This window comes from Erpetoichthys calabaricus, chromosome 18, assembly GCF_900747795.2.
Source record: "Erpetoichthys calabaricus chromosome 18, fErpCal1.3, whole genome shotgun sequence".
NCBI classification, from domain to species: domain Eukaryota; kingdom Metazoa; phylum Chordata; class Cladistia; order Polypteriformes; family Polypteridae; genus Erpetoichthys; species Erpetoichthys calabaricus.
The window spans coordinates 21694245-21708817 of NC_041411.2; the positions used below are offsets into that span (position 1 = coordinate 21694245).

The window sequence follows — 14573 nt, forward strand, 5'->3', positions numbered from 1 at the left end:
ACAAGGAAAACGATAAAATGAAAACAAAAATGAATCTGTATCAGTTGTGAAGGCTCCACAATGAAGCCTTATTGAGTATTCTATCAGAGGCTGCTTTACGTGGCTACACTTAATTCAATTTTCTCTTATCTGCGGATGCGCTGTCCTGACAAGTCACTGACTTACTGTGGCCTATTAGCACACACCAATCTCTTCCAAACCAAGCATCCATCCGTCAACATAAACAGATGTAACAGGAAGGAGAGTTAAGTCACTTGTCATTAGCAGAACCTCTAAGAGGGACATCAAGCTGTAAGTTTAAATCTGCACCATCTGCTCTGAAGGCAGCTGTGGCTAAACTGGTCACAGTACATATGAATTTCATTCTTAAGATGTCACTTAAGATGCAACAATATACCATTTCAATACAAACAGCATCATTAAAAAAAGCCCTTGATCACTGTATTGGCAAAATGTTTTATGCATACACAAGTGGAAAGTGAAAATGAGGAACACAAAATATGTTACAGCACTATACTACTGTAAATAAAACACATCTTTGAAGCTATCACCCAGTAGGCTCTGCACTATCAAAGTTTGGGTATAGATGAGAAAACAAGCTTTGACCTTATCACTGTTGTTCTCTTTAAAGGCCTGATGATTGCTGTCACTGATAACAAATAATATATCTGTGCCTTCCCTGCTACCCACACAGAAAGGAAATCACAGCATAGAAAGGAAGCAAACTAAACAGGTCAAATAGCTGAAATGACTTCCAAGAGTCAAGTAAACCTATTCCTGAACTTAGGAAGCAAGCCAGTAGCAGAAGCTACTGTACAATTTCTCCAATGATTTTAAGAGAACCACCTAAAAGACTGAAATATGATGAAAGCAGGATGCTGAGATAGTATTGGGGTCCAAGTTATTAAGTAGCCACTTCTTTGTACATAGAACAGATAAGTTGCAACAAATGTAAGAAATCTATAAGACAGACAAATGAATTGCACTGACTTTCCTCCTGTCATTTTCTGATATTTGTGCAAGTATTGTTGTTTTTATATATTTTTAAAAATGTATTCATACCATTATTTTTGTGTCTTCACCATTTTGCGATTATGTCTGCTGTTTTACAAGTGCCTTCAATGAACACTGCCCTATTGTTTGTAGCAACAACTTACGTTGCTAGACATATGGCTTTATGACCAATGCCATCACACTTCCTCTATGTGATGGACACTACGAGAAATAAGCATGTCCAATAGGAAAAGGTCAGAGAATGCAACCAGGGGATGCAAAAAAAATCAATCAGAACACAAATGTTAAAATCAAAAATGTAAAATTAAAGTCTAAGTCAAAACGGATGTTGCCAAATGGTCTTCACACTAATTTGTTTTAATTGCCCATAATGATAACTTGAAGAAGTCATTATTTTAAAGCAAATCTTACAACTTGGATGCCGAGTATTACCATTTTATACAGTGCCTATGTAATTACATCAGACCACGACAACACAAGATCATGCGGCTCCACCCATGTGACAGGCAACAGGCATTTTTGCCGAAAACAATATAGCTACAGCCTCAAAAGCAACTTCAAGATGGTGGAACCCAAGATAAACTACTGACTCAAAATGATACTGGAATGAAGTCAGAAACATAACAATAAATTTTTTATAATTCTAACAAATACACAATAAAATATCCAAAAGTAGTACAAACAGACCAAACATTCGTGACACACTTAGTTTGTCCAGACTTTGGATTCAGTTTCTGAAACAATGTACTAGGACTAATCAAACAAAGGATAACCAGTTAGTATTAGGACCTTTTTGTATTCTTGATGACTTTGAGTTTGGTTTGGTTTTGGTATTCAATTTCTCAGTCTCTAAGACCTCTACTCGACTATTAACTATTCTCTTTCTGGCCCCATCGAAAGCCCAACATGTCATGGTCACAATCTTACAACTGTTCTTGTAGACAATCTCTTCTGCAAAGGAAACCATGCCATGCCATCACTACCCTGGCAACAGTAGACAAGCTGAGTCTTTAGAACAATTAGAAAGGACAAGACAAGAATAGGAGGGGTGCTTCTTTTTTTGCATTCTGTATGACAATCAGAAGTTTTGTTGAGCTCTTATGGATCATGGAAGCTTTGGTCTTGTACTTCTGTTTGTTTACATGTGGCTTCATTTAAAAAAATCTGTTTTACAAAAATACCATCATAGATCTGTAGTTTTTTTTATGATCTTAGGATTTTATCAGGTTAATTTCACCTAGATCACTTATAGGTAGAAGACAGGTCACATCAATTGAACAGACACCAGCACGAATAAGAGTAACTTACCAACATAATGATAAATAAAAAAAGATGGCAGCATTTTTTAAACATGAAATGTAGAAAAGGGTTAGGACCTCAGAGAGGATGGTTTAACTTGTTGCAGATCCATTGTCAGACCATAGATGCTAGCCAGAAGTATACTAAAGAACGCACAATGGGAAAGCTTAAGGACCTTGTCACTTTGGAAGAAAGGCTTACATTCCCCTTGCTATGCCTCACCCTGAGTGAAGTTAGCACAGTATACTTATACAGTATCATTTAAAAATACAATATGATTGCTGTTAAAAGCTTTAAGGGAAAAAAATAAGGAAACTGTCAATGATATTTGCACGTTACTTGTATATAGTTCCCTCTAGTTCAACGTAGTGTTTTTATTGAATGCTGCTCTGGCCTTAATGTTAACCACATACGCAAATGCATTTAGTGCTCTGAGCTTGTCAATGGAAAGTGCTGTATGTGAGATCAATAGATTCAACTGAAAGTGAGTAGAGTTCAGCTCCTGGATTCGGCTGCTGGCCTAGGCACTACCTGCATGAAATTAATACTAATAATGGTTTCTCTAGATGTCCCAGTTTCTTTCTACAATACAAACATCACAGCAAACAGTGAAACAGCCTGTTACGAGAATGTAAGCGATTATTTCTTAAGATGGACTAATTCTCTGCCCCATACATGATTCTTTGTTATACTTGACATTAATGGGACAGGCTCAAGCATCCTTGACAATGCCTTGAAATAAACAAAACTGGAAGCTGAATTCATGACATTATGTTTTTTAACACAGTCCCCTTGCTTCTTTTAACATTTCTTACTTCTAGTAACAAGTGTCAACTAGCAGCAGGGATGTGGGTAAGTTTATTAGGTGCCGTTTCCAAGAAATCACATGTGGGTGGAAGAAGGATTGTTTTGCCACTTTCTAATTTCCTATTCATCCCTAAACCTTTACATGTTGTTCACTAACTGTGTAATCAGAAAGCAGGGTCAAAAAGATGATGTCTTAACTTGTGTAATAATGACTGAGTGCGGCCTATTGGTGAGGCATCTTTACATTTACCTAAGAATGTAGTAGGTCTGAGTATCTGGGGAGTGTGCCCTTACATATATATTGAGCTTTTCTTAAACATTTTTATTGATGTTATTGTTTACTTTTCAGAAGTTTTTTAAATTTTCTGCTTTCTTTAAGACTCTTTCTCGCATTTCTGTTTCTAATAACTAAAACACACTGGTCATCACAATAGTATGTCACTTTTTTGCAAATACTGAATATGTTGAAAGGCAAAGAATAAAACAAGGTTAAAAAAAGTAATGTCAGATTAGCTGGAACAAATACCTGCTGCACACACCGCTGTATTGGTGAGATGGGAAGGTGCTAGGATTAGCTGTGAAAGTCTGTTACCTCAATAACTAACCAACAGCTCATCTTTATCCAGAGGGCAAACACTACAACTCCAGGATCATTTTACAACACAAGTGGCTGCTTAGCATAAGATTCCATTGGAGCAAACAGAAAGCCGTGACAAGCAGACAGAAAGACCTTTCTTGCCTTGTCCCCTCTTGCATAAATACTTAACAGCTCTTTGTTGTTGCACCTCTGCCTCACATTCAGCCCCCTAATGAAGTCATTAGCAACAGATCATAGCAACACTGAAGATGCCACTAGAATCACATGAACAATCTAGAAACTCCCGACGGATCACTGAATTTTCCAATAACCCTTAATTACAAAGCAGCTGTTTTGTTTTCGACTTGATGCTGCCAAACAAACCAGTACACTGCAAGCCTGGTAGAGGTCTTCAAACAACAACCTTTTCAATTCCAAATGATGAATTCCCAGCAAATCAAACCCAATTTTTTTTTTCTCAAAACATTTATGCTTTTTTTTTTCATAATGCACACAACAATTTTTCTTCATCACAGGATTAAAAAATAAATTAATGCAATTTCTGACTCAGCGTTAAAGACACCAACCATCCATAGCAGGACCAATGCTACAGACTTTCAGATGGTTTCCAATTGCTGCAGAATTTAATGAGAGAAATTCATTTTATGAATCTCTGGCAATGGGAGGGACAGACTAAGTTTAGGAAGCAGCCCGTGTAGAGCTGCTTTCAATAGAGCGAATACACAAATATTCTTTGCTGCAGTTGAGATGAGTCTACAGCAATACAAAGGTTAAGAAGCCCCCTGGCTAACAAGAACACCTTGATGCAGGAAGGCTGCCTGATAGAGTTTGGTACTTAAATCTTTGGTGTATAAAAAGTGTAGCTTTACACCCAAATCAGTACTTGCTTGGCCATCACAGATTCATCCTTATCTTTTGAAATGTAAAAGTTTCTGAAGGGGTCACATTGAAAGATGATGAATAAAATGTGATGTTCAGTCTGACTCATATTGCCCAGCAGTTACTAGAAGTTATTCCTGGAGTCTCTCTCTCTCTATCACTGTCTTGTCATAAGTTTTTTTTTTATATTACCCTCTTCATCCTACTGCCCTGCCACTGCATTACATTTCCAGTTCAATACAAACAAGACAACCTTTGACATACACAATACATGACCCCCTTCAGGCCTTCATCTTTGCCATGACACCAACATACAAAGATGTGCCGCTCTGCTTCTCTACTGTGGCAGAATGAAGGTGACTTTTGACTCATGCTAGTCGTAGTCGCTTACAGAACAAGCCTCGCTTGGGTCCCATTGCACCATTGATGTCAGCTGATTTCTGTGGCATGTCTCTGGTCTGGCTTGAACTCCCTTGACATAAACAGCATATGGTAATCTCAAACTCTTAACAACACAAGAACTATACATCCAGGACATAATACAGCAAAGCAAAAAGATGTATCACAAAATTAAGCAATAGAACAAAGGTAATGAAGAGCCGTGTTCAGCACTGGTAAAACAGAATAAAGGTATAGCAGAGACACCAAGACATGATATCAAAATTTTGAGAGGATAGCAACTAGGGATTATGAATCACCAGATATACAGATAAAGGAGATTAGCACAGACGACATAAAATCTGAATTCAGAAAAGGCATGGGGACAGGAGACCAAAAAAAAACAAAAAGAGAGAGGAAGAGAATTTAGTAGACATTCCAGGGCAGAGTATGAGAATTTAGCAGAGACACAGTTTCAGGATCCCAGAATTCAGCAGAGACATACAGTATACAGAAGACATTGGGAAAGGCACAGTGACAGCAGTTTACCAGAGGCACATGCACAAGAGATTAGAATTTAAAGGGCACAGACCCAAGAAATAATTTAGCAGACACACAGGGATAGGAAATCAGAGTTTAGCAAAGATAAAAAGGACAAGAGATGAGGATTCAGCACAAGAATATTGACAGGTTGCCAGATCAGAATTTGACAGTAATAGAGGAACATGCCATTAGAATTTACATGAAGCAGAAAAACAGGAGATCATAATTTAGTAAGGGACACATCAGCTGGAGATGTGGATTCAATAGCAGACACAAGCATAAAAGAACAATTCAGCAGGGGAAAAAGAGAATTTAAATTTAGTAGCGACACAAAATCAGATCAGAATTTATCCAGGAGAAGAGATTTCAATAATCATATCCCATGACTGTTTCTGACACAGAGAAAATTACCATGCTATGGTTTGGCAGAAAAAAAAAACTCATCAAAAAAAGGAAAAAAAAAATGCATGGAAGATGGAAACAGTCTATTTTGAAAACATGTCATTATTTTAATTGCAGAAAATTTTTACCAGTGAGCTGGCACAATAATCTGATAGAGTTGCCGCGTAATCCATATTCATGTGACTTCTCTTCCTTCTGAGTTCCTCCCCTGTTGGACCCTCCCATCACTCTGACCAGACAGATTCTCCCAGGCAAACCATCACTGTTTATTTTTAGCACGCTGATAAATGGCAGCATGTTACACAAGGGTGTCATCCATCTCTGACAGGGACACTCCTATTACGTAGCAGTTAGCCAAATATTCTGGCCGCTATGGATAAATGTGGCTCAGAGGCCTTTTGGCAGCCTCGGTGCAACACATGAAAGACAGCTCTGAAAGGACAAGTAGGCCCTACTGAATAATAGTGAACAATATAAAATATTTTAGGGTGCAATGATTTTCTTCTTCAAACAGATACAGGAACATCTCCTTCTTGTCCAGGCAATTTTAAACCACAGACAGCTTCATCAATTTTAAAAATGAAATTCAATACAAGTAATCAAAGCTACTGCCAATAAGAGACTTAACAAGTCTGCATCCAAAATGAAGCCTTATGCATTTTGTCTTCACACCTTCAATTAGCAACCCCCACTCCCCCATGCCTCAAGAACGATTCTTTACCTGTGATCAGTTCCCGCACTTCCATGTCGTTGGTTTTCCTCAACAACCGAATGAGGGCAGGTATACCATCGCAGTTCTTGATGGCCACTTTATTGTCGTTGTCTTTCCCATAAGAAATGTTACGGAGTGCTCCACAAGCCTTGCGGTGGACCTCTGACTTGGGATGGTCCAAGAGTCCCACTAGGATAGGGATTCCCTTGAGATGGCGCACATCCTTCTTGATCTTGTCATTCTCGTAGCACAGGTGCTGTAGGTAGGCAGCGGCATTGGACTTGACTGGGTCAATGGGGTGTCCGAGCATGGCGATGACTTCAGGCAGGTCAGGATCTCTCCATCGTGGGTCTTTGCGGATGCTATCGACTGAGGGGGAACGACGGCCCATGCGGTCCAAACTTGCCATGCTCCCTCGTTCTGGTTGTGCCAGAGGTGCCGTGTAGACACTGTGGAGGTATGGGTGTCGCTCTTCAATTAACTCTGCCTCAATGGGGTCATCATAGCCTCCTCTGTCAAAAAAAGAGAAATTGTATAGCAGCACTACTCAATCAAAATGTACTGAGATATTCCAAACAGGAAGACTAATTCAAAAAGGCGCATGGTGCGGAACTGCATATTCAAGATCGGATTAAAGAGGAAAAAATCACAACTCTGCTGTCTGTCAGCCTGATAAAGCCATTAATTTCAAACAAAGAAAAAAGAAAGGTGCAGGCCAGCACTTGCTATACTCACCAAGGTTGCATGGCCCAGAATCAGATGCTAAACTGCAATGCACAGCTCAAGTGTGAGGTTGAAAGCCCATTCATGTTACTCTCACAGGTTCCCGGAAAGCACTAGTTGTCTGCAATTTCCCGATGGCCAGTTTCCCCAGTCAGCTATGCTGCTCTTTGCACAGTGTGACGGCTAGGTGCAATAGCGTATGCTTTAGTAGACAGGCAGACAGAATACTGATATGGGTGACTTGAAGTCAGGAGAGGGCCGGGAGCGTCAAATCAAAGAGAGTATGAAGAGGAGATTCATTAGGAGGGCAGTCGAAAGCAGTTATGCAGACAAAAGAAAACACCATCGACTTCGCTCTCTCTGCTTTTTTTTTTTTCCTAAAGGCAGTCTTAATTCTCTGCAATGAGGTAATACTCCCTTAGCCTAATCTAGCATTCTGTGCAACAGCAGTTTCTCTCGGGTGGGGTGGAAGGGGGAACATACCTAATAAAGAAGCACCAGCAATGATTTTTAAAGGGACGCCAAAGATTTCTAACCATCACTGTCCATATTTGCTTATGCAAACCAATGAACAGATGCAAGTAACACTTTTTATTACTAACTAATTAATGTCCATGTTTTACATACTTCCAGCATTAGCCAGAAGCATGGTGGCCAAATTTATGCTCCCCCTGGCCACATCAGATGTCTTACTCACCAAATGAGACTGCTAATTTAAAAATTAAATAGGGAGAATCATAAAGGGTCAATGCCTACAGAAAAAACATTCACAACCATACACATATCTGCGCTGTCCTGTTTTGGGTCTGGTAAGGTAAGATTTATTGAGAGGGGCTAAGGTAAGTATATGTAGACTAGGCCAATCAAGCCACCATGTAACAAATGTCAAAAAAGAGAAAACATGTGTACCTCAGTTTAGCTATGATGAGCATGACCTACTAAAAATGTTCTCAGGGCATTCATTCTGAGAGGCAGACACTCAGGCAGATCAGGTGGGCCATATTAAAAACAGTCACATATGATGGAAAGCCTCACTTGTCCATCTCTTGCTTACTTCACCTCAAGATCTAATGCCAAACTACATCCAGGGGATACTTGTCAGCATAATCATTAAGGTGCCAGACAACTAACCAAGCCTTTTTGTAATAAATGAGACATGAATAGGATGGATACACTGCAATAGCACTGTCACATGTACAAATTATAGCGAAGCTGTTACTTCTATGTCTGACTTTACAATGCCTTTTGTCATTTTCAAATTAAAATCACTTGTTTTGGTTCCTTGACTGATTCCCATCTTCCCTGATTCCATTTACCCCCTCACTTCTCTGTCTCATTTTGATACACCCTCCATTTCTTTCAGATGTCATTGACCTTACGGATCACTGATATCATTTCATAACCTGTTATCACTTCTCTGTGTCATAGTTTTGAGATGTTGCAACTTTATTTTAGTTTCAAGAGAGCTCTGTGACCTGGAGATTCTATACTGTAAACTAAACCCAACGGATCCTTGTCTAGAACTGACAAACAGAAGGTGGTTAAAGGCACATCAGTCTAGAAACTAGTTCGGTCTATTGGTGGGAAGCAAGTTGGTCAAGGTGGGAAGGAGGAAGAAAAGATTAAGAGATCAAGAAATGTGTGTGTGTGTGTGTGTGTGTGTGTGTGTGAAAGAGTGAGAGGAAGAAACAGACAATGAGTAAGAACAGGAAAAACAAGGGCAGTGCTTAGAGCAGTATGTAAAGCAGACTAGTGGGCAAGCCATCTGTCAGGCAGCAACACCCGTAAAAGTAGACTACAGTAATGTACACGTTTATTTTCTGTTTTACTTTACTTATTTTGTTATATTTGATGGCTCCCTGTGGTTTGTAAAACAATGTGTCACTTTATTTATTGAAAAAAAGCACTACTGGCCTCCATAGCATCACACTTGGTAGGACAGCTGCTATAAATGCACCCCCTTCCTCTTCACATTTGATGGCATTTAAAGTAAAACTCTTACAGTTCACTCATTAAAACTTATTTCAGCCATCTCCACTGTGTTTACTCTACCTTCAGACCCTTTAGCCTGCACTATAGCCTCTGGATGATCTCACATCCTGACTCTTTAGCATGCTGCTATCCGCATGGTTCTCCAGCAACTTAACCTGACAACTTAAGAAAAGACTGCTTTCACATGAAATGCCCTGGTCCATTTTAGAATAATGTTGAAGATTATGAGGTTAATGGAAAGCAGGACAAAGGAACATGCATTTTCTGCTAGTTTTAAATACATATAGGATCTATTAGTAAGGGTTACTTATTGTTTTTTTTTCAGAAACCTCTGTGCAATTCTTAACAAGGTGGTGCCATCTTTTGTTAAACACTACTTCTCATTATTTATCTCAATATTCAAACTAATGAAAGAAACAATTTTACTCATTGACCTATAAACAATAATTTTCTCACACATTTTCTTTCATCCTTATTTAAGGAGCAATTGTTACTAGATTAAGGTGGAAACAGGTCCATTATCAAATATCATCAAATATCTCTGTAAGTCATCTTTTTACCATCTCAAGAACATCGCCAAACTCCGCCCATTACTCACCCTGGCAGATGCAGAGAAGCTCGTCCATGCCTTTGTCTCTTCTAGGCTGGATTACTGTAATGCACTCCTCATTGGGATTCCTGGCAAGAGTATCCAGAGGCTCCAGTATATTCAGAACAGCGCTGCCAGGATCCTGATGAGGGTGCGAAAGTATGATCACATCACCCCAATCCTGAAAACCCTTCACTGGCTCCCTGTTTCATTCAGAATAGAGTACAAGGTCTCCCTTCTTACCCATCAGTGCATTTATGGACATGCCCCTCTTTATCTACAGGAACTCCTTACCCCCCATAACTCCTTACGTTCCCTCCGCTCTGTACTCACTAACACTCTTCAAGTCCCCAGAACTAAGCTCAGCAGCATGGGTGACAGGGCGTTTTCATCGGTGGCGCCGAGGCTGTGGAATGCCCTCCCTGATTACCTGAGAGCCCCACAGTCGACTGAGGCCTTTAAGCGAAACCTAAAAACTCATCTTTTTAGAAAGTCATTTTGTTAAAGTATTTTATAGACTCTTCTGTTCTTTTTTTTTTATTTTATTATTCTATTTTTACTCTGTAGCACTTTGGGATTGCTAAAATATAAAGTGCAATATAAATAAAATTTATTATTATTATTATTATCTAGAACATATGTTATGTAAGCATTTAGTCTAGGACCACGAAGGCGGCAGCATCGCTTTAGGAAGGATGGCTCCATAGGTGGAAGCAAAGACACGTGTTATATTATGATGAGTGCTATGCTACACATTATGCTGGAAAGTTCACTTGACCCTTTTAAGTATAAGCTGGAGCGCAGTGCTGCAGAAACACCTGGATCCTCTAGAGGAAGTTATAGGAGGAAGGCCCTAAGATATTCAAGAGGCAATATTGGCCGTAGGGTTGATCCATGGGTGGTGTTTAGACTATCACTGACTCTGGAGTCTGAAGGCAAGCTAGACAATGGGTTTGGCTGGTTGGAGGATCAGTCACCAGAGATTTTGGGAAAGAGGTATGGGAAAAGTATGAGATGGGGTCTCTGTATACTGATTTAGCATAGTGCTATACTGCTTTAGTGCTAAGTGAGATAGCTACCACACTATTTAGACAGAGGACTGACATAGTATGTAGGAAGGCCCAGTCTGGCATTGCAGTTATTGTTTTCTGTTAACTTTGTGCATTTTTGTTTCTCCATTTTTAGTCTCTCCTTTGGTATAGTATTTTATACTACAACACTCTTTATTATAAATCTTGGCCTCATTCTTGGACTGGTAGAATGACTTAGGTTCACTCCAGTTCTTCATTTAGGTACAGATATTTAAGACACTAGCAGATTAATCTTCTACCTATGAACTTATTATTGTCATTGTGGTGAGGTATCTTGGGCCCAGAACAATTTTTCATAAGACTGGAGATTTTGAAATAATATTCTCCTCCTAAGTATAACCCAAGTATGCGGATACTCATTCTTTAGGAATCACAGCAGGAAAACACTGACAAAAAGTGTTTAGATGCAGAAAGTGAGGAAAGACCCATCTAGGAAACCAATAACAAACAACAGTAAAATTGCTGTCTTCTCCTCAAAAGCATGTAGCATGGAATGTCAAAATTTGCATTTAAATTGATACAAATTTTACAATGCATCACATTCGGGTTCTGGAAATCAATCATTTTTATGCATGGAATTTGACACCCTTTGTGATCACCCCTGCTGCTGGAATAGAAGGATGGAGCCTCCATTGTAAATGGTAATATTATGAGGCTGCATTGAGCCAACTAGATTAATTTAAAATCAACACTATGCTTCACTTAAATAAATTAAAAATATATATATTTATCTTCCCCAAATATATTTAAAAATGCTAAAGATACTAATTTAATTTTGTATTGGATTCTGACCCAGACTTGCGTTCCTCCATGGCAAGTCAGTTATGCATCAAGGCTCCTCAGAGGAGGTTGTATAATCAGGTTGGTAAACAGGAAGTGGAAATTACAACCTCCACCTTAGTCACTGGCATTTTGTATGTTTCTGAGTAACGTCACCTCACAGGTGAACCGTCATGACACAAAATCCAGTTTTGCATTTGCCAAAGCTACAGACATTGTTTTTCCTGATGCATTCCCACAGACGCCACAGCAGTTCTATATAATTTGCTAATTAACAGTCTGTTCATGGGGAAATTCTTTATTTACAAATCCGTCAATTGGCAAACACATAACCATCGTTGTTTAATTGTTTGGCTTGGGGTAAAAAAAGAAAAGCCAAACTCACATGCACAACTGCAGCATAAATGTCACAAATACGCACTAAATCAACTCCGCACAATGCCACCTGGCAGACTGACTCACAAGACTTGCAGGCATATGATATTTTGCAGCAAAGTCACAAACCACACCCTAGTTCCATGCTTATGACCGACTGCAGGAATTTTTGATTCCCCCCTCTTATATCACACAATATTGGATAATTATTATAGAATAATAATCAAATTAGTTGACCTGCTGACTCCCAGGGACAACAATAAAAATCCCATCTGTCAGATAATGCTGAGGGCATGAGCGGAACATTAGAAAGAAAGAAAAAAAAAATCTTATCCAATGATCTCTTACCGTCTTCTGCTCCGATCACGACTTGGTCTCCCTCTGTCTACACCTCCCCCTGGAGTCCTCCTGTTGGCAGTAGAGTAGTCTGGTTCCAACCCATAGGCTTCTTCCTCATCAGGCCCGAGACTGCGACGGTCATCCTCCAGTCCATAGGGCTCTGGCTGAAACCGCTCAGGTTGGGAGCGATTCAACTCCACGTTGCTACCAATGGGCAGCTGGGGTTGAGCCATGTGGGCGTAGTCATCCTTCCGGATGGGAAGGGTGTAGCTGTTCTCTGGCCTATAGTTATTTGCAGGTACATATGCATAACGTGGGCGATAGTTGACCCCTCTAGAAAGGCTACCATAGTGATCCGACATGTCTGTGAAACCATCATGGATAGGGTATGGCCGGAACTGAGCATCTGGGCTGTCAATATATGAATCATTGTAGCTATTATAGGATCTGTTAAGGGTGGATGAGGCTTGTGGAGTGATGTAACGGTCACCATTCTTCATAAATCTTCTGTCCATGGAGTCTGTGTAACTGCCAAGGGGAGAGGATCCTTCTGGGACTGGCAGGCCATCTGGACCAATGGGAATTTGACGTACTGTCCGAGTAGTCACAGTTTTGACCATTTTTGTGACCTGAAATCAGCAAAAAAAAAATGTTTGAAGGAGTGAGATATTCCCAAATAAATATACAAACACAAATAATTCCATTTGTAATAATGGAAAAGCAAATAAAATGATCAAACACATCACAGACAGGCTGCAACAAGACACTCCAGTGACCTTGAACTCGAGAGATAAGAAGTAAATCAATGAGTTAAACAAATATTTCCCAGCATACCTAGCATGCATGTGAGCTGAATTAAAACTATCTCTGTATAACTTAATATGGACATATTAAAGAAGATAGTAGATTTAAGACAATTATAAAGCCTTTTGAAGACTCACAGAAGGTAAAATTTGTACTTTTTTAAGAAGTGGAACTCAATTTTCAAAGAAATACAAAAACCAATACCATTTGATTCTTGAGGGTAAAAATACAAAGCCCATACTAGAACTACTGTGGCTTTTTAATCTTCTTGCCCTTCATCCTGCAAACAACTGTGTCTGTTAGAGGAGATTTCACTTGATTCCTAGTGTCTGCACTTTTACAAAGTTGCCTACAAACTACAAGGTCCAATTCTGTGTTTGCAGCCTTATCTTTGTTACCTTTGTTATGTGTGATTCTGAGTTTAAAGAGGCTAATGTATGCTGCTGCTGGAGGATGTGAATTTCCCCTTGGGATTAATAAAGTATCTGTCTATCTATCTATCTACTTCCCACCAGCTAACCAGTACATTAAACCCTTTGGTAGTCTATTAAAAATTCAACACCATTTTAGCCAACTTTGAGGTCTACTTCATGGACCTCTTAGAGATGCCCTTTTTAATTTCAACGAAATGAAAATGCATATCCTAATGTTTCAAACACACTGTACTACCATAACACTCCAAAAGATGGTGTTTTAGAAATCCCTACACTGATCCATTAATCCACATGTGCACATTCTGTTCCATTTCAGGGGCTGCTGTCTGCATTAGTAAAACAGCTCAAGAAGTTAGCCTTATCTGCTATTTACGAAAATGGTAGAAATACTAAACTGTCTATGGTTGGTGAATACATAAACATAAAATGGTCAGACCTAGGGGCAGTGAAACTACACGGTTACTTGGTATCGTTAACGTATAATACATGCAGCCATATTTGGAATATTCTTTTATAGACAAGACCAAAAATGAATGGCTGAACTGCAGCTTTCCATTGAAAATAAACAAACTATCAATCATGTTAAGATGACAAACAGGGAGAAAGACACCTATCTGAAAACCAGCTGTTCAGATAAATTCATCACTGCCTGTAAATATACATTTGAAACTTTCAATATAGATGATATATAGAAACTGAAATTTTATTTTAGTTTTACACTGATACAGACTAATTATCACCAGCAGGTAAATAACCACCATTTTGTCAGCAGGAAGTCTGTGCAGCAAACAAAAGCAAAAGCAAAACATCTTTG

At 39.2% G+C, this 14573-nt stretch overlaps 1 protein-coding gene across 22 annotated transcripts in view; it reads right to left on the minus strand.

Moving 5' to 3' along the window:
* The window catches only part of arvcfb (ARVCF delta catenin family member b), a 319610-nt gene that overhangs the window by 106894 nt on the left and 198143 nt on the right, over positions 1-14573 (minus strand). For all 22 annotated transcript variants that reach the window (XM_051921266.1, XM_051921264.1, XM_051921265.1 and 19 more), the window contains 2 exons: positions 12531-13150; positions 6642-7144 (listed from right to left, as the gene is read on the minus strand). In XM_051921266.1, coding sequence (XP_051777226.1) covers positions 6642-7144; positions 12531-13150 — 1123 coding nt within the window. The remainder of the gene's footprint in view (positions 1-6641; positions 7145-12530; positions 13151-14573) is intronic.